We start from the raw sequence: 26,782 nt of genomic DNA on the forward strand, positions 1-26,782 counted from the left end.
GGGCTTTCAAGGGGGGTAAAATGGTGTAAGAGTGAGAGGGTAAAAGACAAATTATCCCACCACTCTTACATCTTTTTTGGTCTGCCAAGGGGGGTAAAATGGTGTAAGAGTGAGGGGGTAAAAGACAAATTACCCCCCAACTCTTACATCGTTTTACCCCCTTGGCAGACCAAAAAAGATGTAAGAGTGGGGGGTTAATTTGTCTTTTACCCCCTCACTCTTACACCATTTTACCCCCCCTGGAAGCCCAATGCAGCTCAAAAATACGTAAGAGTTTTGAGCTGCGTTTTCCTAAAAAATCCTCCAATTGCAGCCCCACTCTTACACCATTTTACCCCCCTTGGCAGCCCAACTCTTACATCATTTTACCCCCCTGCCAGCCGAACTCTTACATCATTTAACCCCCTCAATCTTTTAGCCCCCATACCTGAAGACTGCCATCTTTTAGCCCCCATACCTGAGTTTTGAGCTGCATTTTCCTAAAAAATCCTCCCATTGCAGCCCCACTCTTACATCATTTTGGGCGGAAAAATTCAACCCGGGGAAGAGAGGTGACATAAAAATTCCGCGCTCGAAGTTCATGATCATTTCTTTTTATTGCAGAACACATAAAATGAATTTGACCTGTTCGTCATTAATTTGTAAACGATGAAAATGTGGTTTAAAACCTAAGTTTAGATCTTGCCTTATGAAACAGTATTGACAAAAAATGACACGCTGGAGAACTCTGTTAAAGTTAAGTAAATGCATTTTCTTGAGGGGTTGAGTAAAATTCTTTTCACAGGCAATTTGGGTCGAGCCTGGTCTCTTCATATGCATTTTGGTTCGACAAAAGGTCCTCAGCAATTTTTTTCATTAATCTGCTTGTTTGCAAATTCTGGAGATTTCTCAAAAAAGTTTTTTCTGCTCTTTTACATTTCGAAGCAGCAGCGGAGCAAGCTAAAGTCCAGCGTGGTTAATTTAAGTCTAACGAAAGTCAATTTATTGTTCTCGTTTGTGTTGAATTATAGTCGAGCATCAAAATTATGTCAAGCTTAACTCCAGTAGCCAAATTTTGGGTAATGATAATTCCAGATGCAGAAAATTGGGTGGAGCTGAAGTCGAGATGACAATTAACGTCGAGGAGCTAAAGTTTTTTCAAAGGCAATTTAAGTCGAGCATTGTCTTTTCATACCCACTTTGGGCCGAGAATGGTCTTTTGATCAGTCGAGGCCTAAGGCTGGGTATTTATCTGATTATGTTTGTAAACATGCTCAAACATCAATTCAAACAACTTATGGAACAAATGGTCAAAATCATAGACTCTGAAACGTACTGATCAATCGAACTTTGCTTTAATCTGTCTCAAAATGGTTGTTTGTCGGTATTCAGTTGTTTGGATAAAAACTTTCCGTAAACAACAAACAAAATTTAGCCAGTCACTTTGAAGTACCTCAGTTCAGCTTACCATTACCATTTATGAATTCAAACTTATTGTTCACAGTATATTGATTTTGAGATGAACTAAAAATCTATTTATCAAACCATTATCATTTATGGAATAGTTATTTATGCATGAACAATATGCCATTATTCGTTTTTAACTATTTTATTATTGATTTCTGAAAATTATATTGATACAGCGAACTAAAATAAACAACAGGGTGACTATCTAAAGAAACGTCTCACATTCAGAAACAAAATAAACCAACAACAAATCTACGAAAGTTTTTATAATACCCAGGTTTAGATCTCGACTTAAGGAAAGAACATGAGCGACCAAGAAGTGGTATGAAAAGACCATCTTGACTCACATAACCTTGGAAATAATTTTGAACAGTTTTAGCTAACAGTCTTACTTTAGCTCCACCCAAAATCTTTTTTATGCACGACTCAGAAACCAAGATGCAAAACCAATTGAAATCGTGAGTTCAGGAAACGTCTGCGTAAATTTGCCATTTGCAACGTAAAATTTGTGGACATTTTCAATGCTCACTATTGGTTATAACGTATTCCGAAAGAATAATTCTCGAAAAAAAACATTAATATATAAGAATAACTTGTTGTCTTTTCATAATTGAACGTTTTGGAATTTAAAAAATACTCCACAATTTTGAAATGAAAAGATTTCAAAAATTGAAATATCGCAAAAATCAGATTTTTGAAAAGACTTCTGCTCGACACATGAAACGTCTGTTCTACACCCATGAGTTGTCCTTAGCTCGACTATTAAAATGTTGTTTTTCGAGCCAAGAAAAGACCATATTTGATCCAAAATCTCCATTCTAAGACATGTACTCGATCCATGAATATTCTTTTCCTGGATTTTGAAAGATTGTGCAAATATAGTCCATCAAGGGCCTCCCCTAAAATGGCAGAGTATTTTTATAGTTTTTTTCGAATAGTTTTTCAAATTTTTAGCATCAAATAGTTTTTTTTTATCCACACTAGGGTGGTATATATTGGAGACGGGATATCTTATTCAGAACAACTGATGCTCATTCACGCGCAATGTTGACGACGCCAGATAATCATCAAGTATTGGGAGCCTCATTTCGGCTTTTTATCAATGCGTAGAAAAACGAAAATTTTAATTATGGCTGCAGTTTCTATTCTCCCATTTCGTTGATATCAGCAGGACCAGCGCCAGTTTATTTTGTTTTTTTCAGAGTCCATTTTGATCAATTCTTGAATACCCATTTCCTAAATGACTCGATCACATTTATTTCAAACAAAAAATAGCCTTCGATCAAAATTTTTTCCCAACTTTTTGTCCTGTGATGCATTAGTGACAAGTATCATCAACTTGCTGATTATTGATAAGGTATTCTTTTATCATTGTATATGTTTCAAGATGCAGCAAAAAATTTTGACACCTACTTGCGTTTTGTAACTCATAAAATTCATTTTTTTTTGTCTTTGCTTGGTTTTTCCCTTTTCTTCATTGTTTCGTCCAATAAAAGCTGAATTAAAACTTTGTGCACAATTTATACAGAATATTGAATGCATTTGCTGAAACAGGTCAAAGAAAGCTAATTAATGTACTCCTTTTGACACCATTCACTGAAAAACCTTTGGGAGAAGGAGCCTTACCTCTTTCTTCTCCTAAAATTTGATGCCCTTAGTGTTACTTTTTGTCAATAGAAATTTTTGTGATTCTAAGTTGGTACGTATAAACGTTGTTCTAAAATTTATTAGAACTCTTGCTTTAAGCAAAAAAATTAGAATTGTCACATAATTGCTGCATTTCATTTTTGTTGTGTTATTTTAACATTTAGTTGAATCAAAAAAAATTTCAAGTTCTAATGCATACAAACTTTAAATTTTTTAAACAGGGTATATGATATTTCATATGATATTTCATATTTTCAAAAAACAGATCTATTTCTAAATTAAAATGACTATAATTTGTATTTTGCAGCCTGTTTTTTTGCTGTTAAATTGTCTTTTAAATATTTTGATATGAGTTGTCTAGTAATGCAGACTTAATCTGTAGCAGCTTTGATACGAGCTTCGATATGAGTTCAAATAACGCAAGTTTTGACGTTTAAGTTTTTGAACTAAATTTGCTCAATTCACTTTTCATCTTGTACTCGTGTTTGAGTCATGCAAAACGATCAAAACAATTTTTTCTAAGTTTTATTTCTTGTTTTTAGTACAATTCGTTCTAGGTTTTCGCTACCGCCAGGTTTCAAGTTTGGTTGTTCTTTACTATCTTAATCCTAACTGTTTTTTTCTAAATTGAAAAAAATATTTTTAGGATCTCTTTTATTATATAAAATTTTATATAAATTTGAGGCTGAACCCGTTAGAAACAATGCAATTTCAGTTTTTTCCCGTCCATTGAGTAAATAATTTCTACTTATTGTGTATTCGGGTTTTATTTTATTTTAGGATAATGAAGTTCTGAGAGCGAAAGAGTACTTAAATAAATATTAAAACTCAAAAGGATTTTGGAAACATTGCTGCATGAAAAAAACTTTTTCAACGAGTAAATCAAAAGCTTATGAATGTCAGCAAACATAGAAAGTGGATGGATGCCTCTTGCGCAAAGCGCTTTTTATATCAAACATTAATTCAGGGCAAATTTAGGAAAACAAATTCAAAAAAAATTTTCGGGCTGTTGTAAATTCTTGTCTTAAAACAGCTTTACCTCCAGCTGTAACTATTTTTCCGACTAATCATTGTTGTTGGTGTTGAAATATTTGTGAAAATTTTCTTACGACTAATTCTTGATGGTGACTTCCCAAAGTTCTTCTGAAATCTATGTCCGTTTGAAAAAACCTCCACAGACATTTGAGAATTTTTATCGTGTAAGATCTTACAAACTTCTTACAAAATTGTCTGATAGGTACTTATAGGGTTATGCGTAGCCTGGCTAAGACTTTGTAAGACAATTTAAAAGGTCTTACACGATAATTTTTTTTATCAGGTCTGATAAGATCTTACACGATAAAAGTTCACTTTTATCAGATCTTACACGACAAAAATTCTACCGGACAAAAAATGTTTATCGTGTAAGATCTTATACGAATTTTATAAGATCTTGTAAGATAAATATTCGGAAAGATATGAGTTCTCGTTTGATAAGATTTTTATCAGATCTTTGAAGATAAAAATTCATTAAGTATGACAAGTTCATCATTTTGAAGACAATTCTCGGCTGCTTTCAAGCAGTAGCCAAAAAGCTACAGCATGCAATACTTAAGTGTCAGAGCAACAAAGAGAAAATTATCGTTTATTGTCTTTTGAGACTTATAAGATATTGTGGAAAAGGTATTCAAGTGTTAGGGGCTTTTTCTGAGGCATTGATCATCAAACTAGAATATAAATATTTTTTCAAAAACCAAAACTATCTTGGACTGTTAAGTTTAGCCATAGTACCTAATTAAGACTCAGAATAATACTGCCGCCAAAATAGAATCAACAAACATCTTTTCATTCATAATTGATTAGTTTACCAATTTTTTTTTTTACTTTCATGGGAACTTGGCTAGGTTATACGGTTATATTGAAATCATTAAAACGTTTCTTATCAGATCTTACACGATAAAAATTCAGCCCTACGTGAACTTTTATAGTGTAAGATCTGAGAAGATACTTATCAGATCTTATAAGATAACAATTCAGCAAAAGTGAATTATTATCTTATAAGACCTGATATATATCTTATTAGATCTTACACAATTAAAGTTCACCTAGGGCAGAATTTTTTTGTGTAAGACCAGATAAGATCTTACACGATAAGGATTTTTGATCAGCATCTTATCAGATCTTACACGGTAAAAATTCCAGAATCACTGGGCCTATTACATTTTAACATTCAAACTTCGGTTATTTTTTATTCAAAAAATTGGTGGATAAGCAGGGTCGGAACATTAAGTGTGAACACTTTTTACAGAGCCTCCATGTTCATATCCAGGCATGATTTTTTTTATCAAATTTTATATTAAAATTATAGGCAAAAAATCACTCGAATACTGCAAAAACAATTTCTCAACCGAGTTTGTTCTCATAAGCCTAGTTTTGACCATACTCTATTCTTCACTGCACAAGTTTGAACAAGAAAGCAGCAAAGACTCAGAAGATCCTCTGTCTTCATTGTGTTTGCTCAATAGTCTTAAGAGCTCTTCAACTTATCAACTATATGCAATAAATGTCGCAAGAAGTTTCAGCTGTGACTGCTTGGCTTCTTAAAGATCTGTCCGACAATATTATTATTATTAATAGTACTACAGTTCACTTCAGACCATCCCATGACGTATTGAAGACATTTTATCTAAAAGCGCCCACATTATGGACTTACAAAGCCAAGTCATCTGAAGTTATGCAGAAAATCTTTTGGATCATTCAAATCTCACATAATCTTTCTTGAAAGTTTGTTCAGTGTCTGCTATTTTTTCAAAAGAATCTTTCGATCGCTAATAAAGAGATAATTTTGATCAAACTTTACTTTTAATTTGGTTCATTTTTGACTAAAAAAGATTTTATTCTGACAAATATTTCTGTCGAAACACTATTTCCGGTTTTAGATAAAATTAAAAAACGACAAAAAACAAGATATGCACAGAAAAAAATTGATTTGACCTTTAAACAGTTTTAAGAAAACAAAAAAAAAACATTAATTATTCGATTTTTTTAGTTGCCAGTTCTCGAATTTCAGGCTGTTCATCGTACATTTATTTTCAACATAAATTTTCCAAAATTGATCGTTTTATATTATCTATTTCTTACCTAATTGCGATCGCTTCTTTCCTACACAGGGATTCAATTTTTTAACTTAAATCACTTAACTACATTTGCATTCAGATTTTCTTCCATTCATATCTGTTTATTAATTTATTTTGCGCTTCCTGTTACAACTCTGGGGAAAATCAACTGCTTGCTCAAATCGATTTTTTTTCTATTCAGCTTCCTTCATTTTCCTTGTTAAGTTTTGGAAAAAATCCTTGGTTACTCAATATTACCAACTATTTAATTTTTAATTCATAACCCTTTATAACAATTGTTATAGTATCCAGTGAAAAATGAAGACTACCTTGAACACTTCCGGCTCACCAAGCGAATTCCGGCGCCGCATGGCTCTCTTGACATGTTTATGTGCTTACCTGTGTGAAGGAATCAACACCAGTATCATGGCCCCCCTATTCCCACCCCATGCCCTGGATTTGGGTTTAACAGAAACTCAGATTGGTCTGGCCCAAGGCATGTTTGACATTGCCAGTTTTATTGGCCAGTTCATGATTGCAAGTGTGATCACGCCACAGACCAGAAAGATGTTCTATGCTGTTGGAATTTTTGTGTCTGGAGTGTTAGTTTTTTTCAATTCCGCAAGAAAAATTCATCAATACTTTTGTACATTTGGGTATGTATATGCTCGCACTTTTTCCGCGTCACAGGACCAAGAAAGCAAGGTTGACAATTACGCAAAGCTAGCAAAATTTGTTCAGAAACCCGTGAGTAATTTTGGAGACTCGCTATAAATTACTTTGGGTTCAGTTGAAATCAAAATTGCTGAATAGATTAGTTATGGATACAAAATAATCAGCAATTAGTCTTTTTAATCCACAAATTGTAAACCGAAAAATTTTTATGCAATTTTTCGCCATTTTTCTTTTCTTTCGTTTACGACAGATTAATGATGCTTATGCGCAGAAATGGGAAGCGTTTTTCACAATTTTTTGTCAGTTTTGGTGAACAGTTTACAGAAGTTAAAATAGAAATTGTTTATTGTAAAGAAAAACGACCTTTAAAAGCGGATGTTAATAACGGAATATATCCGCTATCGTTCGCAAAAAATTTTTTTTAAAATTGTTATAAAACTATTTGTAAGCAATAATACTAGGCAGAGATAACATTGGGTGAAAGTGTTTTTAGTATTTTATTGAAAAAACGATGAGAAAAAGATCAAAATTGTGCTATGGTAAACTTAACGTACAATGTACTTAACAGCACAAAATGACGTTGTTTTTTATTTTTTTTCTAGCTTAACTTAAAGACTCGGTCTCTTTATTTCTCCGGATAATTTGATACAAGCAATCAGTTTAGTGATGAATGTGAAGATTACTGTGAATGAGTTTCAAAACATGCCTCTTTTTATGTCTCAGTTGAAAGACATATTCAGAAAATGGAATCCAATCGTTTTTTTGAGATATCCTAGTCGAAAATGGATGGTTATCTTGCAGGAATACGGCAGATTCTGACAGATTCCTACAAGACGATGCAGCTTCTGACAGAGATTCCAACAGGATAACAATTTTTGTGCCAGATTCCTACAATAAAAACATTTTTTGGTCAGATTCCTACAATAAAACAGTTTTTCTGCCGGATTCCTGCAAAAAAAATTTGTCTGCCAGATTCCTACAAAAAAATATTTTTCGGTCAGATTCCTACAATAAAACAGTTTTTCTGCCGGATTCCTGCAAAAAAAGTTTTCTGCCAGATTCCTACAAAAAAAAACATTTTTCTGTCAGATTCTTACAATAAAACTATTTTTCTGCAAGATTCTTACAATATAGCCATTTTTCTGCCGGATTCCTACAAGAAAGCCATTAAAATAAATTAATTAATTTTTATTTACAAAAAAGTCTATAGTAAAATGATTTGTTATTGAATATTTTGCTTTTTTCAAGAAACAAATAACTGTTGACCAAAATTTTGCATAAATACTGAGTCAGATTACTGTTCAGTCAAATTAACGTTATTCTGATAGATTCTGCCAGATATCACCTCGCAGATTCTTCCATATTATCAGTTTTCTGCCGGAATTTGGAATATAACTTTTTTCTGGAAGAATCTACCAGATTCCTACAAGACAACATTCCATAATCGACTACATAATCGACTGTTTCTTTAAAAGCGTTTCTTAATCTCTACTACGTTTTTGGAATGAGAGAATCAGCTCTTTTCCAAAAGTTGAATTTATGAAATTTTTGATTTTTAGAGGTATCTTTGAAAACCGATAGTTCAGGATTCAAAGTTCAGGAAAGGAATTAAATTGAGCTGTTCGCCAAAATAAGATAATATCGTTTAGGAATAAAACAATGCTATATTGCTAAAACTGATGAAAACGACCAGTTTAGGCGACTTTCAATTGGAATTATTTCAGAGCTGTTCTACTCAAGATTTTGTTAATTGCGATTACTTATTTGTAGCTGAAAAGTAATTAAGATTTTTGTACAAATATCAGGTTTTTTTCAAGGCAACTTGTTGATCAAGCTGTTCCTTCTGTTATCCTTCATTTAATGGATTTTGTTCAATTTTTCAAAACTCAAATATAGTTTTGATCAATTTGCCATACTTTGCCCCCACAATCAGCCTTCCTAGGACGCAAACAAAGTGGTACGCGACTTGTTATTAATGAGAATAGGTAGCAAGCAGACAAAAAATATAGATGAAAAGGGCAAAATCAAGTAATACTTTTGTAATTTTCGAAAACAATTTTCTTCAAAGACTTGAAAACCATTAGCTACAAAATGACACAATTAGATAGGTTCGTTTATTTGTCCAAAGGAATCGCTGGAGACCTGTAATTATTCAGAGTGTGTTTTACGTCTACAAAAAGAACGTCAACTATAGACAAAATCAAAAACTTGTTCTCTTTTTTGCGAAAAACCCGTGTCGAAGCAAATGAATTCTTTACAAAGTCCTACTTACAGTGGATTTTACACTTGTGCACCTCTATTGACAACAATTTTGTCATATATGACCTGAAATTGCGAAGTCTAGGTAACAAATAGACAGAAAAAGAACAAAATTGCGAAATTAAAGAGTTTTTTATAAACAAGTTTTCAAATTCATGAGAACCATCAGCCATCTACTGAAATCGGAATCTTGGCACAACTTTTCCTCCGCAAAACAATGACACCTGTCATTATCAAGGAAATTTTATACGACCAAAAGACAAAGAAAAAACTACGGTTGAAAACAAATGCAAAAAATTCAATTAAATTTTTCGGGAAAGAGGTGTCGAAGCCGTTGAAACCACAATCTATTTTTTTGAATATTTTTATGGGCTTGTTTTTGTTTTTATCTGAACAACAATATTGTTATATAGGCGCTCTCAGAAATGTGATAACGTCCCAAAACGACAAAAATCGTGAAAAAGTGCCAATGCGTAAAAGTAAGAAAAAAATGCAAAATGTAGTACTATGAAGAAAGCCAAAAATAATGCACAAAAAGATTAAATCTGAGTTCAAAAGTAAAAGGAGGAAGAACACTCATTCGTTTTTTGCTGACGCTGAGCAATAAATTGACCAAATTGAGTGAAAAATAGTGGCAAAATTCAATAAGTCATTACTCATTTAAAAATCAAATAATTTTCAAAGTCAAAGCGACAATAATCTTTCGAATAAAGAAACTGGACACAGAAATTTGGAACTGCTTGAGAAGCAAAAGGGAGCTATCAACAATGAGCTCCGATTTTAATTGTTCTGGTCTTTCATTAACATAAAAAACATCGAAATTTTTTTTGAAAAAGGACAAGCATATTACAATCCGATATTTTTGTCCATTTAGATCATTCAATTGTTTCAAATGTTATAGATCTAGATAACTTGTTAAGTGATCAAACAGAAATGCTGCCAATTTTAATTCCAGATTACTCTCAATAGAATTGGAAGTAGCACTAGCTCTCTTTGTTGTTTACAAAGATTGTTTTAGTTATTTTGGGCGCGTATTTAACCAAATTTAACCAAAGTAGAATAAAAAAGCTTATTTTGGGCAATTTCTGATAAAAAAAGCTGGATATTGAAATATTTAGCCAAAATTAGAGCCTAAAAATTAAATCAAAATAGTCAACAATATTTTTTGTCTTTAAAAAATATTGACAGTACTATTGTTCACAGTTTTTACTAATTCTAGCAAACTTGGCAAACTTTTATGCAAATTTTGGGAAAATGTGAATAATAGTAATGCAAATTGGTCTAATATTCACAAAACTTAAACCAAAATAACTCGCTCTGGAAAACGAGGAAATCTTTAAAATTCATCTACACTGGGTTGGCTTTCTAATGATATAACTCGCATTTCTCTACGATGAATATATCGGTCGGTCAAAATTGTCTGAACAAAATAATCCATTTGAATATTTAGTTCCTCCCCTCTCAATAGGGGTCGGAACAATGATTAACTCTGGTTGCTCGACGAACCAGATTGGTCAAAATATTATGAGTTTTTCCAGCCTTTACGATTGAAGGGCATTCGGTTTGTTGCCTTTAATTCTCAATTTTTTGTTGTCGGTTTCACCCTGTCAATTCTGTGATCGCGCCGTTACTTAACAGTTGCCCAAAAATGGGATCATTTCGATCATAGCCCCCTGTTTATTTGAACCTATAACTTATAATCCCCCCCCCCCCCCGCATTAGCGCTCTCATTTATTGCACTTGGTGAGGGAGGAGGTTATACGTTCTATGCCTAAATACGCAAAACAGTTCACATCTTACTAATAAACAGTGTCTAGATTCAAAGTTTCTGATTATTTTGTTACAGGTCCATAATTCTGTTCGGTTACACTGGCAATGAAACGAGGCCAGAATACTTCTTCGCTCTCTGTGTCTGTGTGAGAGCTATGATGGGATTCGGTGCTTGTCTAGTCTACTCTGGAACTGTGCCCCTTGTCAACAAACTGTACCCTGAAAAAGCCGGAATCCTCACATCTGTTGCCCAATCTGCATTAGGTCAGTCATTAGAGCCAATCAACGGGTCGAAGAACTGTTTCATTCCCGTACACCATCCCCCACGTGAAAATTTGCTTGTTTTCATATAATCAAGTGTTAACAAAACAATAATCTGTCTCAAACAAAAAAAATATCATTTATGGCTGGTAAATTCTTTACCGTGGAGAAGAAACTGTGCTTGAAAACAGGTTCTGGGCTATGTTGAATGTCTTAACTTACTTAGACTAGTGCTAACTTTTCTAGCAGCTGCACGAAGCCGGTTTTGGTTGACTAAAAGCCCGATACATTTCCAAATTTTCCCTGAAAACTGATGCCAGTGAAATAACTGACATATTGTTTTCAGAGAAGTTCATTACACAAACATAATGATTACCGTATTTTTTCGGTTTTATAATATGAACTTTGATTGTTGTTTTCTCCCCATATTGAAAAAAAACATAGGATATAAAACTATTTGTAAATGTTTATTCCTTCGGTTGATCAGCACATCACTACAAAAAAAGGAAAGTTTGCAAATAAGTTACTTTTTTGAGCTCTGAGATTTCAGTAGTAAATAATAAGAGCGTTAAGAGCGGGGGGGGGGGGGGGTATTCATGCGATACTAAACATGAGAATATAGGGAGTGATCATGAGTGGGCATTCCTAGGATCTTGAATATGTGATTTCAGGGGGTTATGGTGAGAGGGTAATCCTTGTGGTAATTAAACATGGGAATATAGGGGATGACAATAATTGGGTCTTTTATGATACTTAAACATGGGAATATAGGGGGTTTTTTAGATGGGTATTTTTTTACGATACTTAAACATGTAAATATAGAGAGTGATCATCAAGTTGGCATTCCTGGGATCATAAACGTGTGCATATAGGGCCTTATGCTGAGTGGGTAATAATACGATACTTAAACATGGGAATATAGGGGGTTTTTAAATGGGTATTTTTTACGATACTTAAAGATGGGAATATAGGGGGTTATTTCAAGTGGGTATTTTTACGATGAATAAACATGGGAACAAAGGGGATTGATTATCCTAAGCGGTCATAACAGTATTGGGGTGGAAAGATGGGGGGGGGGTTAAATGGGTCACCGCTGAAAACCTTAACAGTGGGAATAGGATTGGTTGAATTAAAATGCAATTTCTCAATATTTTTGTTTTCTATGTTTCTAACTCTTCCCTATGCAACAAAAACCTGGTGAATAGGTTTGAAATGTCATTTCTCAGAGGAGAGCCCAATGGCAACGATTGCAACGGTAGATTTGAGAAGTATTCACGAGTTATACCAGCAAGTGAAAAAAGAATATTCAGGGTATAGTGAAAGGTATCTGTATTTCTTAGCAACTTGTTTTTATTTGGATCCTGATCTTGATTTGGATTTTGCATGGAAATTGAGACCCTATGGTGGGCTCATTGGTATTGACAATTCTACACTTGACAAATACTTCAAAGCTTACAAAATTTTAAGGTTGCATGCTGTTCTCCATGACGCTTCCGGTTTTGTCTTTGAACGCAGCTAAAAAGGACCAAGTTATTCTCACATATTGCCCTGTCCAGTCACAAATGAGTATCTCGGTCACGTGACAGGCATAGCTTTCTGTCTCTATTTGAAGACATTTAAGAAAAATTTGTTCAATTTATTGGAATGTTGAAACTGCGACCAGTTGTTCTTGATATTGAAGGCTTTCGACAAAAGAAATCGGGTTTGATAATCAAACAGCTTTCTGTGTGTTCGCATACTTACAGTGATACAGTTTTTTTCCTACCCCCAAGTTCATTCAATATACTTTCCTCAAGTGAACAAAAGTCTTACCAGTGGGTTTCAAAATTTCTTCATGGTTTGGCTTGGGAGAGCGGAGATTACCCCTATTGCTATTTGCAGCAAATAATTCAAAGCATCAAACTTCGTTTTCCGTTTGCCGAATTTTATGCAGAAGGAACTGAAAAGGCGGACACTTTGAAGAAAACACTCCAAAGAGACGTTATCAATTTGGAGACGTTGTTATGTCCAAAGGTTGAAAACCTAAAATTATATCGCGACATACCAATTTGTGAATTACATGCGGTAAGTTGTCCCAAAGGACAACGAAGTAGACATTGTGCTACTAAGAAGGCCAAATTTTTTTTTACCAGTGGCTGACGAATGAGTCGTCGTTTGGAAAAATCAACTCCATCTCTCCTTCAAGTGAATTTGTCTCCAAATTTGACATTTTACAGATACATAACGGCTGAAGAACAGCTAACCGTTACATTTGTTAAAGAAGAGAAAGTTGATACCTGTGGTCAAACTGTGCTAAGGAAGCAACAAGTTAGCTGTACTGAAACAGAAATAGAGACACTGAAAAAATTCCTTTCCCTCTTGGAATATTTCAAATTATACCATGTCTATTCAAGAGAAAGCACGAAGACTGAAACTAATCCCTTTACATATGCCCAAGCATGCAGTATCAGTTCAGATATCTCCAACAGATGAACGTCTTCCGGCTGAAATTAAGTAGAGCATCAGAGACAGCAACGTTGAGTCAGTTGTGTTCAGAGATAAAACTGACAATGTGAATGCAAACTATACTATTGCTTACAAAAAAACTGATGAAAACCCACAATTTGTTTGTTATGAATTTTTTATTCTCAATTAATTATGCATGAGCCTGAGTTTCAATTCATTGTTTAATTTAATAAACTGTTTCAAATGACCCAACCCGAGGACACTATTGACGCTGGAAGAGCTATAACTGACTTAGTTTTTGACGAAAATCACCAAGAAAGGCGATCTCGGCGGTTTTGTAACTCTAGAGTTCCAAGATCTGAGGTGGTTTATTTTACCCAAATTTTCATAATAATTTTTCTTATAGGTATTTCTTTGGTGAAATTGGTGTTTTTTAAACTCGATTGTGAAGAATCAACATTCTGGTTTTCACTCCTTTCTTGCACAGTCGGATACGCTCTACCTAACCTGAAACTATGAATAAAATAATTTCAACTACCGATAGACTTTTTATGGCTGTTTGTGGCCCATCATGTTGTGGAAAAACTGAATTGATTTTCAAAATGCTACTTCAAAACACCTTCTCACCCAAGTTTGAATCAATATTTTATTTCTACCAGCATAAACAACCTAAATTTCAGTTCATTGAGAGAAAAAGAGTTTTCCAGTTTTGAGCAAATATCAGAACTAGATGATTGTCTTTTGGTATTTGACGATTCATGCGAAGAAATTTTTAATGATAAAGAATTTTCTAAATTAGCGACAGCTGTTCGTCATAAGAAAATCAGTGTGATATACGTGAAACACAACTTGTTTCAACAGAGCAAATGGTCCAGAACTATTCATCTTAATACAACACACATTATTTTATTTAAATTGCCTCGTGATGTTCAACAAATTGGTTTAATTGGTCGACAACTCAACAACACACAATTTTTAAGAGAAAGTTATGAGTTAGCAACAAAGCATCCTTTTGGTCATTTATTAATTGATCTCGACCCAAAAACGTCAGACGCGTTACGTTATTCCTCTAATATTGTGCCTCCAGGCCCCTCAATTTTTTATTTACCTCCAGCAAAAGCTGTTATTACAAATTCAACCGATGAAAGAGAAAGAAATATGTATGCTTCAGCAAATGCTACAAGTATCGGATATCAAGTTAAAAGTTAATCAAGTCAGCAACTAAAAAGTTTATTTATTTGCGAATGCTTCCTGAACGTAGGTAATGGTAACGTGCCCATCAACAAAAACTTGATAGAAACCGCAGAAAGCTCATTCAGAAAAATTTTATCTAAACAGACAAGTTTGAAGACGAAAAAGGAAATTTTTGCGAGAGAAATAGGTTAGCTTTGCTTGTTTTCTGTACCTGAAAAAACCATAATGCATGCAAAAGAATTTGTTCTGATTCCGAAGCGAATGTTCATGTCCAAGCAACCATTAAAAAGCGAAATTCTCGACAACCCAGCCTATAGAAACAAAGCAGCTCAGTTAAAACTCATGCAAAGAAATATGCCAAATTCCGAGGACAGCGTGGAATGAACAGATGGAGTAGTTCAAACAGAGCCAGTGTTAACAGAGCGGGAAAAAAAAGTAGACGAGCCCGAAAAATTGGACTCGATTAGTGATGACAGCAAATTTGATCCAGTTGTCACAAAAAAACCAGAAAGTGCTCCCGCAAGTTTTGAATCAATAATGGGGCTAGTGAAACTGAAAGAAAAACACAAAATCCAACGTGCAGAATTTTTGCTTCATCTTATCTTCCAATCGGAAGCAGTTACAATTGGAGAGGAAAGCAAGTTATTATACATCAATCAAGAACCAACAAGTGTACAAGTCTCCAACTTTTTGTATGATTTACAGCAGCCTACTAAAAAAATTGATCAATCAGAATACTCTAAAATTTTAGCTCTTCTCCCGGTTGAGCCTGAACTTGTTGCAAACACTTACGCCAAGCAAATTATAAAAGCCTATGAAAGTGAACAAGAATTCTTCCCAACCCAACAAAGTCCACAATCAGGAAGCGATATTCCAAAACGAGCCACAACAGGAAAAAAGGTCAAAATCAAAAAGACAAACAAATAAGAGAGTCAACCGAAAAAATGGGATCCTTTCTTCTTCTGAGAGAAAAACCTTGGATCACCTTTATTCAAAATGCCCTGCTTCTTTTGGTAGCCCAAGGCGACTTCATACACAAAGCAAAATGTCAATGGCTAAAGTGAGGTCATATTTAGAAGCAAAACCATCCTTCACAAAATACCGCTCAATTCGTTCAAGGTTTCCAAGACTGAAAGTCATTGTAAAGGACATTAATGAAATTTGGTTTCTGGATTTAGCTCATATTGATAAACTTGCAAAGTACAGTCGAGATGTCAAATACCTTTTGGTAGCAGTTGACTGTCTGTCACGATATCTACAAGTAGAACCAATGAAAACTAAATATGCAACAGAAGCAGCCCAAGCATTCAAAAAAATGATCAAGTACAAACAACCGTTAAAAGTATGGGTTGACGATGGTACAGAGCTTCTTGGAGCTTTCAAAAGCTTGTGTGAGAAAAGAGGGATTCATTTATATGGCATCTTTAGTGAAAAAAAGTCTGCTTTTGCAGAAAGAAACATTCGCTCGCCGAAAAATATCATCTACAGATACCTTGAAGAAAAGTGGACATACTCTTATATTGATAAATTGGATCAGTTTGTGAACACAATTAATTCACTTGTTAACCGGGTCACTAAACTTGCCCCAAATAAAGTTACAAAGAAAGATGTACCGAGGCTGGTCTCATTGAGTGCTCAAGCAAGTATCCGTCAAAAACCCAAGTTTTATATCGGAGACTTTGTTAGAATTGTCAAAAAGGACAAAGCGTTCAGAAAAGGATACAAACAATCCTTTACTGACGAGGTATTTGAGATTACAGATATTCCGACGTTGTCTCCGCCAACCTACTCTATTATTGACGCAAACAAAGAAAAAATAGAGGGTAAATTCTATCAACCTGAATTACAACTGGTTCGTGAACGCAGCGATTAAAATGGCTCGCAATCAATTTGAAGATTAGTTCACAGTACATGTTATATCATCTGCATCAGTGCAAATATTCAAATCAATTACACTGGCGTCATTTCGAAATTTTTTTAATGATGAAATTCAACTTTCTGGCGACTGGTGGGTAGCGTTAAGTGAAATCATCTTTCCAACGAAAATTGAAAACCTTGTGGAGGGGGATTTTATTGCTTTCAGCTTGAAAGAATATGAAGAAGCTACGAAAAGGGCCGCATATGCCAATGTTATCTCACGACCATACAATGGATCAAAACTAGCCCTTATTCCAGGGACATTTGAAACAGTAAATCAGCTTCTAGCATTAATAAAGCGTACAGCCGGACTGCCTCATTTTTCCTTCAGAGAAATGAAAAATTCTGGAAAATACGAAATTTTGTTTGGAAAACGTGAAGGGATTACGTTTCTAAGCAAGGAAATTCCAAGTATCCTTGGTTTTTAGGGAGTTACTGATGGCAATGGTATCCATATTGGCTATAAAATGAACACGACTGCAGATAAACTAATGAAAAGTGACGACACAAAAGCTTATTATGGAGAGCTACCAGCGGATCTGTTGGCTGGTAAACACTTGATATTTGTATATGCAAACATTATTGAATATCAGTACGTGGGTGATGCCAAAGCGCCTCTTTTACGAGTCATTGAATCAAAACAGCGTCTAAAAAACGGTAGTGTGTGCGAAGGTGAACCAACAGATTTTTCGAACTTGGCTTACAAAAAGCTACTGAAAAACACAATTCAATCCATTTCTATTGAGCTGCGAACAGAAACAGGTGACTTGGTTCCCTTCTCGCGAACAGGAAAAGTTCTCTTGACGTTACAATTCAAAAAGGTTTCAAGTTAAAATGGATACATACTACGCAAATCAAGCAAATTTTTTGCCGCATTTTTCTGGATACTATCGACACAGAGGTAGTGGCTTTGGAGCTTTGGCTGCGGGTATTGGCCGTGTTGCTCTACCCTTAGCACGTCGATTCATTCTACCGATTGCCAAACGAATTGGAAAGGAACTGTTGAAACAAAGCGTTCCGGAGCTACTAGACGTAGTGAGCAGTAAAAAATCTCCAAAGCAAGCGTTCAAGAACACCATTTCTAATACAGTAAAAAAAACAGACCGGCGGATCACGGAAAAGAACACTACGACAACGTAGACTAAGAAGTCGGTCAAAGAGCTCCTCCAAAAAGTCAGCAGCAGTAATCAAACGGAAAAACATCATTTCCACTCGGAGGCCCCTGAAAAGAATTCAGTCAGATTTTTTCGCCAAAGTTAACGATGATCGCTAATTTGTTGCCAACAGAAGCAACTCACAGTTCTCTGGATTTATTTGAAAAACCAGCTCTCTTAGTAACGTTTGATGGAAGTTTCTGCCAAAAATTGGGGCCTGTCTACAGTCCAAATGGACCTATGTTAGAGTTTGAAGTCTCTGGTGATCGAAACAATTTTATAGATTTACAAAAAATTTTTCTCGAAATCAAATGTAAAGTTGTTCAATCGAGCTGATTTGAAATATGATGCAGGAACTCCTACTGACAAAGCGAAAACGGTTGCTCCATACTTTTGCAACAATGTGTTACATTCATTAATTTCTGATTGTACGGTATCTGCTAATGGACTAAAAATATCAAATGCCAACGGGAACTATGCGCATAAAAGTTTTATCGAGACCAAATTTTCACACAACAAAGACGCAAAAAACACATGGCTAACATGTCAAGGCTACTCATTTGAAGAGAACCCGGCTACGTTAGCGACAACAGAAATTGACAGGAGAAAAGAATTAGTTAAAAAATAAGCCGAATGCGCTTTTTATGGAAAAGTTGCCGTTGACTTCTTCACCTGTGATCGAAATCTGCTTAGCTGTGTTTCGCTTCGCATTGCTTTCAGACGCTCTTTTGATGACTTTGTCATCATGTCCGATGACCCTGCAAAACCTTACAAAGTAGAAATTTTAGAGGCCAATTTGTATGTCCGCAAGATGACGCTAAATGATGACGTTATGTCAGCCAATGAAAAAACCTTGTTAAGTAGTCCTGCATCTTATCTCTACTTCGAAACCATAACAAAAACGTTTTTGGCTTCAGCTGGTCTCCATAGTTGGAAGCAAGAGGATATTTTCTCGCGGGAACCAATTCGCAGACTTGCAATTTGTTTAAACACTAACGAAGCTTTCTTAGGCAATAACAGGCTCAACCCGTTTCATTATCGGAAATTTCGCCTCAAAAAAATATATATCTTTATCGCAACGGACTGCCTGTAGCGGATAGTCCAATATCAACAGATGACGATAAACGTCTCTCTTTTAACACAATATCCGACTTGGCTTATATTGACAACGGTCATGGAATTAGACTGAGCGAGTATCCCAGCCATTTCCTTATGGTTTTTGACCTTACCAGCACGCAACAGGCTTCCCATGATTTTATTCACCCGGAGCTGACAAACAGTTCAATAACTGTGGAACTGAAGTTCTCAGCGGCTCTTCCAAACAATATTGAAATTTTTATAATTGGCGAAAAAACAAGTACAATTTACGTGCACGACGTGTGTCGAAAAACCATATATTGACAAGTTAATGAACGAAGACGAAGTAAATGATTTAATACAGCGCTGCAAGCTACTGAAGCACAAATTTCTGGGTGTCTTTGCAGCAAATAATTTCCCTAAAATTTTACAACCAAATTCATTAATAATAGTCAATGCATCAACGTCTGACAATGCTGGAACACATTGGCTCCTATTATGCGTCAAAAACAAGAATTTGATTTTTGCCGATCCTCTGGGGCATTCAATTTTGTTCTATAAGGATGTATATCGAAGACTGGTTTCTACCCAAGGAGATGTTCAGCTATGTCAAGTTCTAGAAAACCAGCCCATACAAAGTCAAGACTCAAAACTATGTGGACTTTTTTGTATTTATAATGCTCATCTTATTTTCAGTTTTCAGCCCATTGTTAAATGTAGTGATAATGATTTGATACGGTTTGCTCTTCATATGATGATGACCTAACACTACTAATGTTTGAATGAAATTCAATTTTTTCAAAATTTAATTTTTCTTTATACACAAAACGAATGAACAACAAATCAGTATCAATATTCAAATTTCCATAAACACTCACAAAAATATCCATAATCCGACAAAAAGCACCAGAATGAGTAATAAAATTGATTCAAATCTACGCAAAGTTTCACTACTGAAATTGTCTGTTTGAGTTTGCTTTCCCGGCAAAATCATGTTGTGTACTGACTTCTGCGCCACCGTTGTTTTCACTGACTTCGCGATATTTCCATTGTTTTTGTTTGAGTTTCCAGCAAGTTTCGTTTGTAGCTGTTGTGATAAAGTAACAATTGCTGGTAAACGCTTCCGCACTGTTGCTGCAGGCTCAGGTTTTTCTTCGTTCTTAATGTTGAAATCAACCGCTAACATCAATTTAAAAAAGACATCGCCTTTTGTCTCCAAATCCAGTGCTGATGAAAACAAGTATCTAAAAGTTGTGAAAAGACAAGATAGGGGGAAAGACTTGTTTCGTTTGAAAATGTCATTGTAAGTTGTTTCTGCTTCTGATGCATCTATCAGAACATGAAAATGGTTAGTAGATGTCGTTGTTGTCAACTGACAAAATCCTGAATCGAAAAGGGAACACACTGCAAAATTTTTCACGCTTGACCAGTTAATTTTTTCATTAGTGACTAAAAAATTAAACTGTTTCTGAAACTGTTTGAAGTAACTAGGTGAACGCTCAAACACTGCCTCAACCATGACTTTTATGTTGCGCTAAATTTCGTTTTCTTAGCATGAGAAGGTCCGTCAGTCTTCGATTTTGATTCAGCTTCTTGTGAACTGAGTGGAAAAGTTTCCCTAATTTTTGGCGCTTTTTTAATAAGTTTATCAAATTTTTCGGTAGTCAGTGACAGCCGTTGTTGAAATTCGTAATTGTCGTCAACTTTCTTGAATAGTTTCAGAAACACATACGTTCCAGTCTTCTCATAAGTTTTGAGGGTGGCCCTGATTAGACTTTTTTCCGTCTTTGAAATATCATAATAACTATCCCCAAACTCAGAAACTTTTGTGGCAGAAAACGGCATATTTCAACTTAGTCTTTGGTTATACTAATAACAGGTTCTTTTGAAATGCGATATAAAATTTAACAGACCACCTCGAAGAAACAATCACACCAAAGTGGCGCGGCAAGCATGGATTAAACAAGTGTCGTCTCTGTCTTTAATTGCAAACAGGTTTACATGTGTGAAAATGCAGACTCAAGTACGCCAGCGGCGTACTTGAGTCTGTTAATTCATTTTAACTTGGAAACCTTTCTGTAAAACACATGTTTGTTCAATTATTAACATATGCGTGGTCCATGGAATTTTATTGCAAAGAGAGTTCAAAGATCAAATTGATAAGAAGACATAAAACACGTGTCAGACGATGTGGGCAAAAGGAACACTGAACATGTAGAAAACTACTATTCTATAAAGCACGTTTTTGTTTATATATTAACACGTGCAGTAAAACATGTTGGGTCCATGAAACTTTATTACAATTAAGGTCAGAGATCAAATTGATAGGAATATATATACACACAAGGAAAAGTGGGCAATAAAAGGAAAACTAAAGGTAGAAAAGTTTTGTGCATAAAACAGCTTAAACCTAAACATGAGAGATATAAATATATGTCGTTAAACATTGGTCTGGTGCACTGATAAGAGCTAGCTTCAATAAATTTGTCTTCCTGTGGGTAATATGCAAGGGATCAAAATCGTAGTTAGTGGATTGAAAACAATTGTGACCTAAGGGAGTGCCTGAACCTTAAAATCAAATTAGTTCTAACAACTACGACTATTTTCCTCTGAAGCATTAGTTGCTCTCTATCTTTCAATCTCGATTGCTTGCTTGAACAATTTTTGAAATTTTAACTTTTCAGAATGTCTTTTTATTTGCTCTCTGATTCTGAAGAGTCCTGGCAAAGAACTTTAGTATATCAGACTATGTACGAAAATTATGTTGTTTTTATTCAACAGTATAAAGACTTTTCTGAGAAAAATTGGATTACATCAGACCGCTTCATTATACCAAAACCAATTATCGATTTTGTTGCCACTTTGCCGGGAAAAAACTTAACTGCCCATGGAAGTATTATAACTTCTGTTGGTCTAGTGCCTCCACAACATCTGCAATCGTGTGAGCGGCAAGACATTGCAACATTACCCGATGAGACAAAGCAACTTCTCTTCAAGTATGATTGCGATTGTGTGCCACTATTCGAAAACCAACTTGGAGCTCAAGATGCTCGTAACAATTTAGCCAGTCTGTGGGGCATTCAATTATCGCCTACATCACCAACAGGTTCTTCAGGGCAAAGCTTACCGACAACTCCGCTGAGTGATCCTAGCGCTACAACAACGCCTCAGAGCTCAAGTCCGTCATTTTTCGCAGCACTCAGTAGAGATCAAGTTCCTTGGATATTTGGAATTGGAACGACAAGCCAAGAAACACCCGATACTACAATGCTTTCAGAGGCAAACTTTGAATCACCAAAAACACCAGTTCCAGAGAGCGATGGAGAAGATAAGACTATCACTCCAAACAATTTGGAGACGCCAAAAGTATGCAGAGCACCTAACAAAAGAAAGTCGGATTTTAATCTCTCGGTTTTTTTTGAAGACTAAACTTTTTATCAGCATCACTTTCTCTGCTTAACTTTAGAGCTTCCCATAATTTATTTCTTTTGTGTATTATATGTAAGCGTTTATTTGGTGTTTATACATGAAAAATTTGCAAAGATTTCAGTTTTTCTCAAATTGAACATGTTTGAACTTGTTCTCTGTCTTTTGAATAATCCCATAAGCAGGAACCTAGAATTTTAGCCAATGGAAATCACGTTTAAAAATCAAGTATCAACTTTTGTTTAATTATACTCCTTCATAGAGTGCTTTGAATTGGATTTTACAAAGTTATTCAACGTAAAACAGTAGGAATTAGTTGCTTCAGCATATTACGTAAACCACGAAAAACAAAATCTTTACTGGTTTTTTTCTGGTTACTCAACTCATTGCAAAGAGTTCTGCGGCTGCTGTGTTGAATAGCAACTAATACTATCAATTTGTCCCTAATAAGCACAATTGTAAAAATAAATTTATAAAAATCACAAAAAAAAATCAAAATTTCTTGGAATGAAAAACCAACAAATTGTCATAAGATTTTTCAAAATGTGTAGATGGATGGTTAGGTGTCATTCTAAAACGTAACAATACTACTCGCTCGTTTTGTAAAAAAAAACTGACAGAAAGGCAGTCTTAGCTTCGGAAAAACAGCGGTCAATTCGGTTTCTATGTTGATCTACGCGATCAATTCGGTTTCTGTGTTGATGCGAACAATTTATACGAGGAGTGATGCAACTTGAAAAACTCCCCTTCTCAGAGTTCGCATTCAACACAGATGTTACAATTCAAGAGGTCCTAGACAAACCCGACAACGCCAGCGTGGGATATTTTGTGGAGGTCGATCTTTCATACCCACCAGGATTGCATGACGATCACCGGGATTTCCCCCTGTCCCCTACCAAGGACATTGTTGAAGAGGAGTGGTTGGGAGAATACCAACTTAATTTGAAAGAGCAACACAACTTGCCCACATCAAAAAAGAAGAAATTATTACAAACGTTTTTTGATAAAGAGAGATATGTGGTTCACTACAAACTGCTCAAACTGTATATTGAACTTGGACATGTAATCAAAAAAGTGCATAGAGTACTGCAGTTCCGCCAAGAAAACTAGCTATCACCATATATCACGTTAAACAGTGAAAAACGACAAGTCGCAGCTAAGAAGTTTGGGGAGAATTTTTACAAGTTAATGAACAACGCTGTATACGGCAAGAACTGCGAATCTAAGCGACGCCGAAGTAAAATTCCAATCACGCGTAACACTGAACAAGTGCTGAACGTAGTGACTAAATTCGAGTTTGACCGCTACATTATATTCGGTGAAAACATGGCTGCTTTGACGACACGCCCAAAATCTATCTTTTGGAACACTCCAACTATTGTGGGAGCCACCCTCATAGATTTGGCGAAATATCACATGTATTATTTCCACTATCGGGTCATGCGTGCAAACTTCAACTGTCGCCTTTTATATAGTGATACGGACAGCCTCTTATATTCTGTTCAAAGTCCGGACTTCTACAAGCAATTATCAGAAAAACCGCAGTCAGTTCTGAGCAATTTCGATTTTTCAAACTACCCGTCTGATCATTTCTTGTTTAATGCCAGTAACAAGAAAGTAGTCCTTAAATTCAAGGATGAATTCGCCGGCGACTACATTTCCGAATTCATCTGCCTAAATCCAAAGCTTTACTCCATTCTGTCAGCAAGTAAGTTTATTATCTTTGAAATCAATAGTATTAGTTTTACTATAAATATATATAGTTGGTTAGTGAACATCTGGAAGTTGTTAGTATGTATTGTTATTATATAGGGGGTTAGTAATCAAAGTAGCGCCTATTTTTTCTCATTTTCTTTCCATCTTTTGAGGTTGTAGAAAACTCTCAGCAAAGGGAGTGACGAAGGCTGCGCAACAACATCTACGACATGCAGACTTCGTGAATACCCTGCTGTCAGGTAACAGTGTACGTGCAGAGAACACCCGGACTGTTTCTGACCACCACTCGTTGCGCACAGTAACTACAAACAAAATCTGCTTGTCAGCGTTTGATAATAAACGCTACATACTACCCGATGGTATAAAAACCCTCCCTTTTGGCCACTATGAACTGGGCGATTATGCTATAGATGAAATAAATTGGAGCGTCGACGATGTGGAGTGGGATTAAGAAAAATCTGGCAATTTTAGTGAGTTACAGCTAAGTTCGAGTCCTGAGTGGGATAACAGTTTCGTTGTGCCACAATCGTCTCCAGAAACCAACACCCAAAGCGCCAACACATGGCAGCCACCGGACCCTGGTTTTCTAGCTGCTGAATTGATAAACGATTCGGATATTGGGAGCAGTGATTTAGTGGATTTTGATGCAAGTTCGGATGAAAATTCCAGTCCCGATAACCCGTTTATTAATTTTGAAGCAGAGGAAGCCAGTGAAAGTGAACCAGAAGAACCAGTGATTAAAACTGCAAGGCGTTATTAGACAGTGTAATTAAATTTAATAGCGCAGAAAAGCGCACGCAAAACTGTACAAGTCTTGATTTTGCAAGGAGTTAAGTATTTGGTTTTAATTTAAATTGATTGAGTGTTTTGAAAGCGCCAAGACTACTGAGAAAGCGGCGAGAAAGAAAGATTGGAATAAAGCGGAAAGGAAAGGTTTTACATGTACAAACCATTCAATCCCTCCTAACGTAATTCCCACTCATGATCACTCCCTATATTCCCATGTTTAGTATCCCATGAATACCCCCCCTGCTCTTAACGCTCTCATTATTTACTACTGATTTCTTCATCTTTTCCATTTATATTTCTTTTATTTCTTTCATTTTATTTTTTTTAAAATCAATCAATAATATATCTTATCCAGATACACATACCACTTAAGTTTTTTAGTTGACTGACAGTATTTCAAAAAAATTACGTTGGAAGCTTCATTTTTTGAACATAACGTTTCGTCAATACAGCAATAAATGATTCAATCGAAAAAAATGCTTTATCAAATATACGATCAACTCATTCTAACCCAATAGAAATTTTCAAAAACCTTTATGGGAAATCTTTTCGCTAGAATCGAAAGAAAACAAATTTGTCAGAATGCAACAACATAATCAAATTTTATATACTCCGAAATCTTGTAATTTTTAGTGAATTAAACTTTTCTAAAAACCCGAATTGAAAATAAATTATGACAAAGGGTAAGGGTTTTTCTTGTAAAAATTAAAATTTTCCTCGATAAAAATTTTCAGAGAAGCTTTTGCCATTTTCTTCAACATATTTTGCTCTTCCTAACAAATTTGCTATAACGTTCATATTTTTCTAATTGACAAATATTTTTTACCTCCGATATGTTTTTTTTCTTTTAGTTAGGTGCACCTTTGAAGATCATGAACAAGATTGCAATACTAAAGAAGCGTTAATTTCGCAAAACAAACTTTTTGTGGGCGTGTTTTGGGGGATTTTTGTGAGAAAAATTGTGCCACAAAATGTTCAAATCTATCCGTAACCACTCTTGGCACATAATTTTAGGCAAAAAATTATTTCCAAATTAGAGCTTTATAGCCGTAATTGTTTTTTCTGTAGTCTGACACCTGCTCAAATTTTATAATTTGTTAAAGAAACCCATTGAACATTTTTTGCAGTCTCTTAGTTTCTTTATGGTGAAAAAACGCACAGGATTAGTCTTACAATTTATAACGCTGAGGTTTACTATGCCTTATATTTTGAGCAAAGAAGTTGAAATTCAATTTCTGGCAGACACTGCAAACTATGAAGTGAGGAACTCAGATAACTCCTAATCACCGTTTTGCGTACAATGAATATGATTTTTTCTTCTAAAATCGGTAAATCCATTCCTTTGAGTTATGAAACAATATTTGAAGAAAATCTCAAGACACAAGTTGTGACTCTACTCTCTCAATTTTGTTCATTTTGTGCTTCAACGTGAAGATTGTTTCAGTCACTAGAATGTGATGATGAAACATTGTTGGCAATTGGTGAAATTTTGCTCAAGGTCGTATCATCAACAACTCGCAGAAAAACAATACATTTCATGTAACAATTTTTTCATGTAAAAATTGTTACAAAGATTGAACAACTATGTTTTAAGAACTGGCAATTGCCTACTTTTAGATTTGAGTCAGTTTTTTTTTTAAAATTCACTTCATGATTATAACTTTTGCTGGCACATTTTATGGTAAATTGGATTTGAATTGAAACAAATATGACCAGATGGTTAGAATATTGCACGCTCTCAGATCATTTAAACGTGTATAGGTTCAATTTTAACTGAATATATGTAATATGGCGTGATAGCCGAGAGGTAAAGTTTGTGCGTGTGATTGACACGCCAATGAGCGATAGTTTGATCCGCTCCCTTTCTGAATCTGCTTGCTTGAGGATGAGCGCACATTTAACAAAAGCTTT

General features: G+C 35.1%; 1 protein-coding gene across 3 annotated transcripts in view; it reads left to right on the forward strand.

Annotated features, from left to right (window-relative positions):
- Positions 1-1,429: 1,429 nt before the first annotated feature.
- Positions 1,430-26,782, forward strand: part of LOC142352133 (MFS-type transporter SLC18B1-like) — a 60,815-nt gene continuing 35,462 nt past the window's right edge. Inside the window, exons 1-3 of one of the 3 annotated variants that reach the window (XM_075404513.1) lie at positions 1,430-1,643; positions 6,122-6,790; positions 10,969-11,156. In XM_075404513.1, the coding sequence (XP_075260628.1) occupies positions 6,507-6,790; positions 10,969-11,156 (472 nt within the window). In that variant the 5' untranslated portion in view covers positions 1,430-1,643; positions 6,122-6,506. Of the gene's footprint in view, positions 1,644-5,615; positions 6,791-10,968; positions 11,157-26,782 lie in introns of those variants that run through there. The other 2 variants (XM_075404514.1, XM_075404515.1) reach the window with 2 other exon arrangements.

This window comes from Convolutriloba macropyga, chromosome 13, assembly GCF_964194025.1.
Source record: "Convolutriloba macropyga chromosome 13, txConMacr16.3, whole genome shotgun sequence".
NCBI classification, from domain to species: domain Eukaryota; kingdom Metazoa; phylum Xenacoelomorpha; order Acoela; family Convolutidae; genus Convolutriloba; species Convolutriloba macropyga.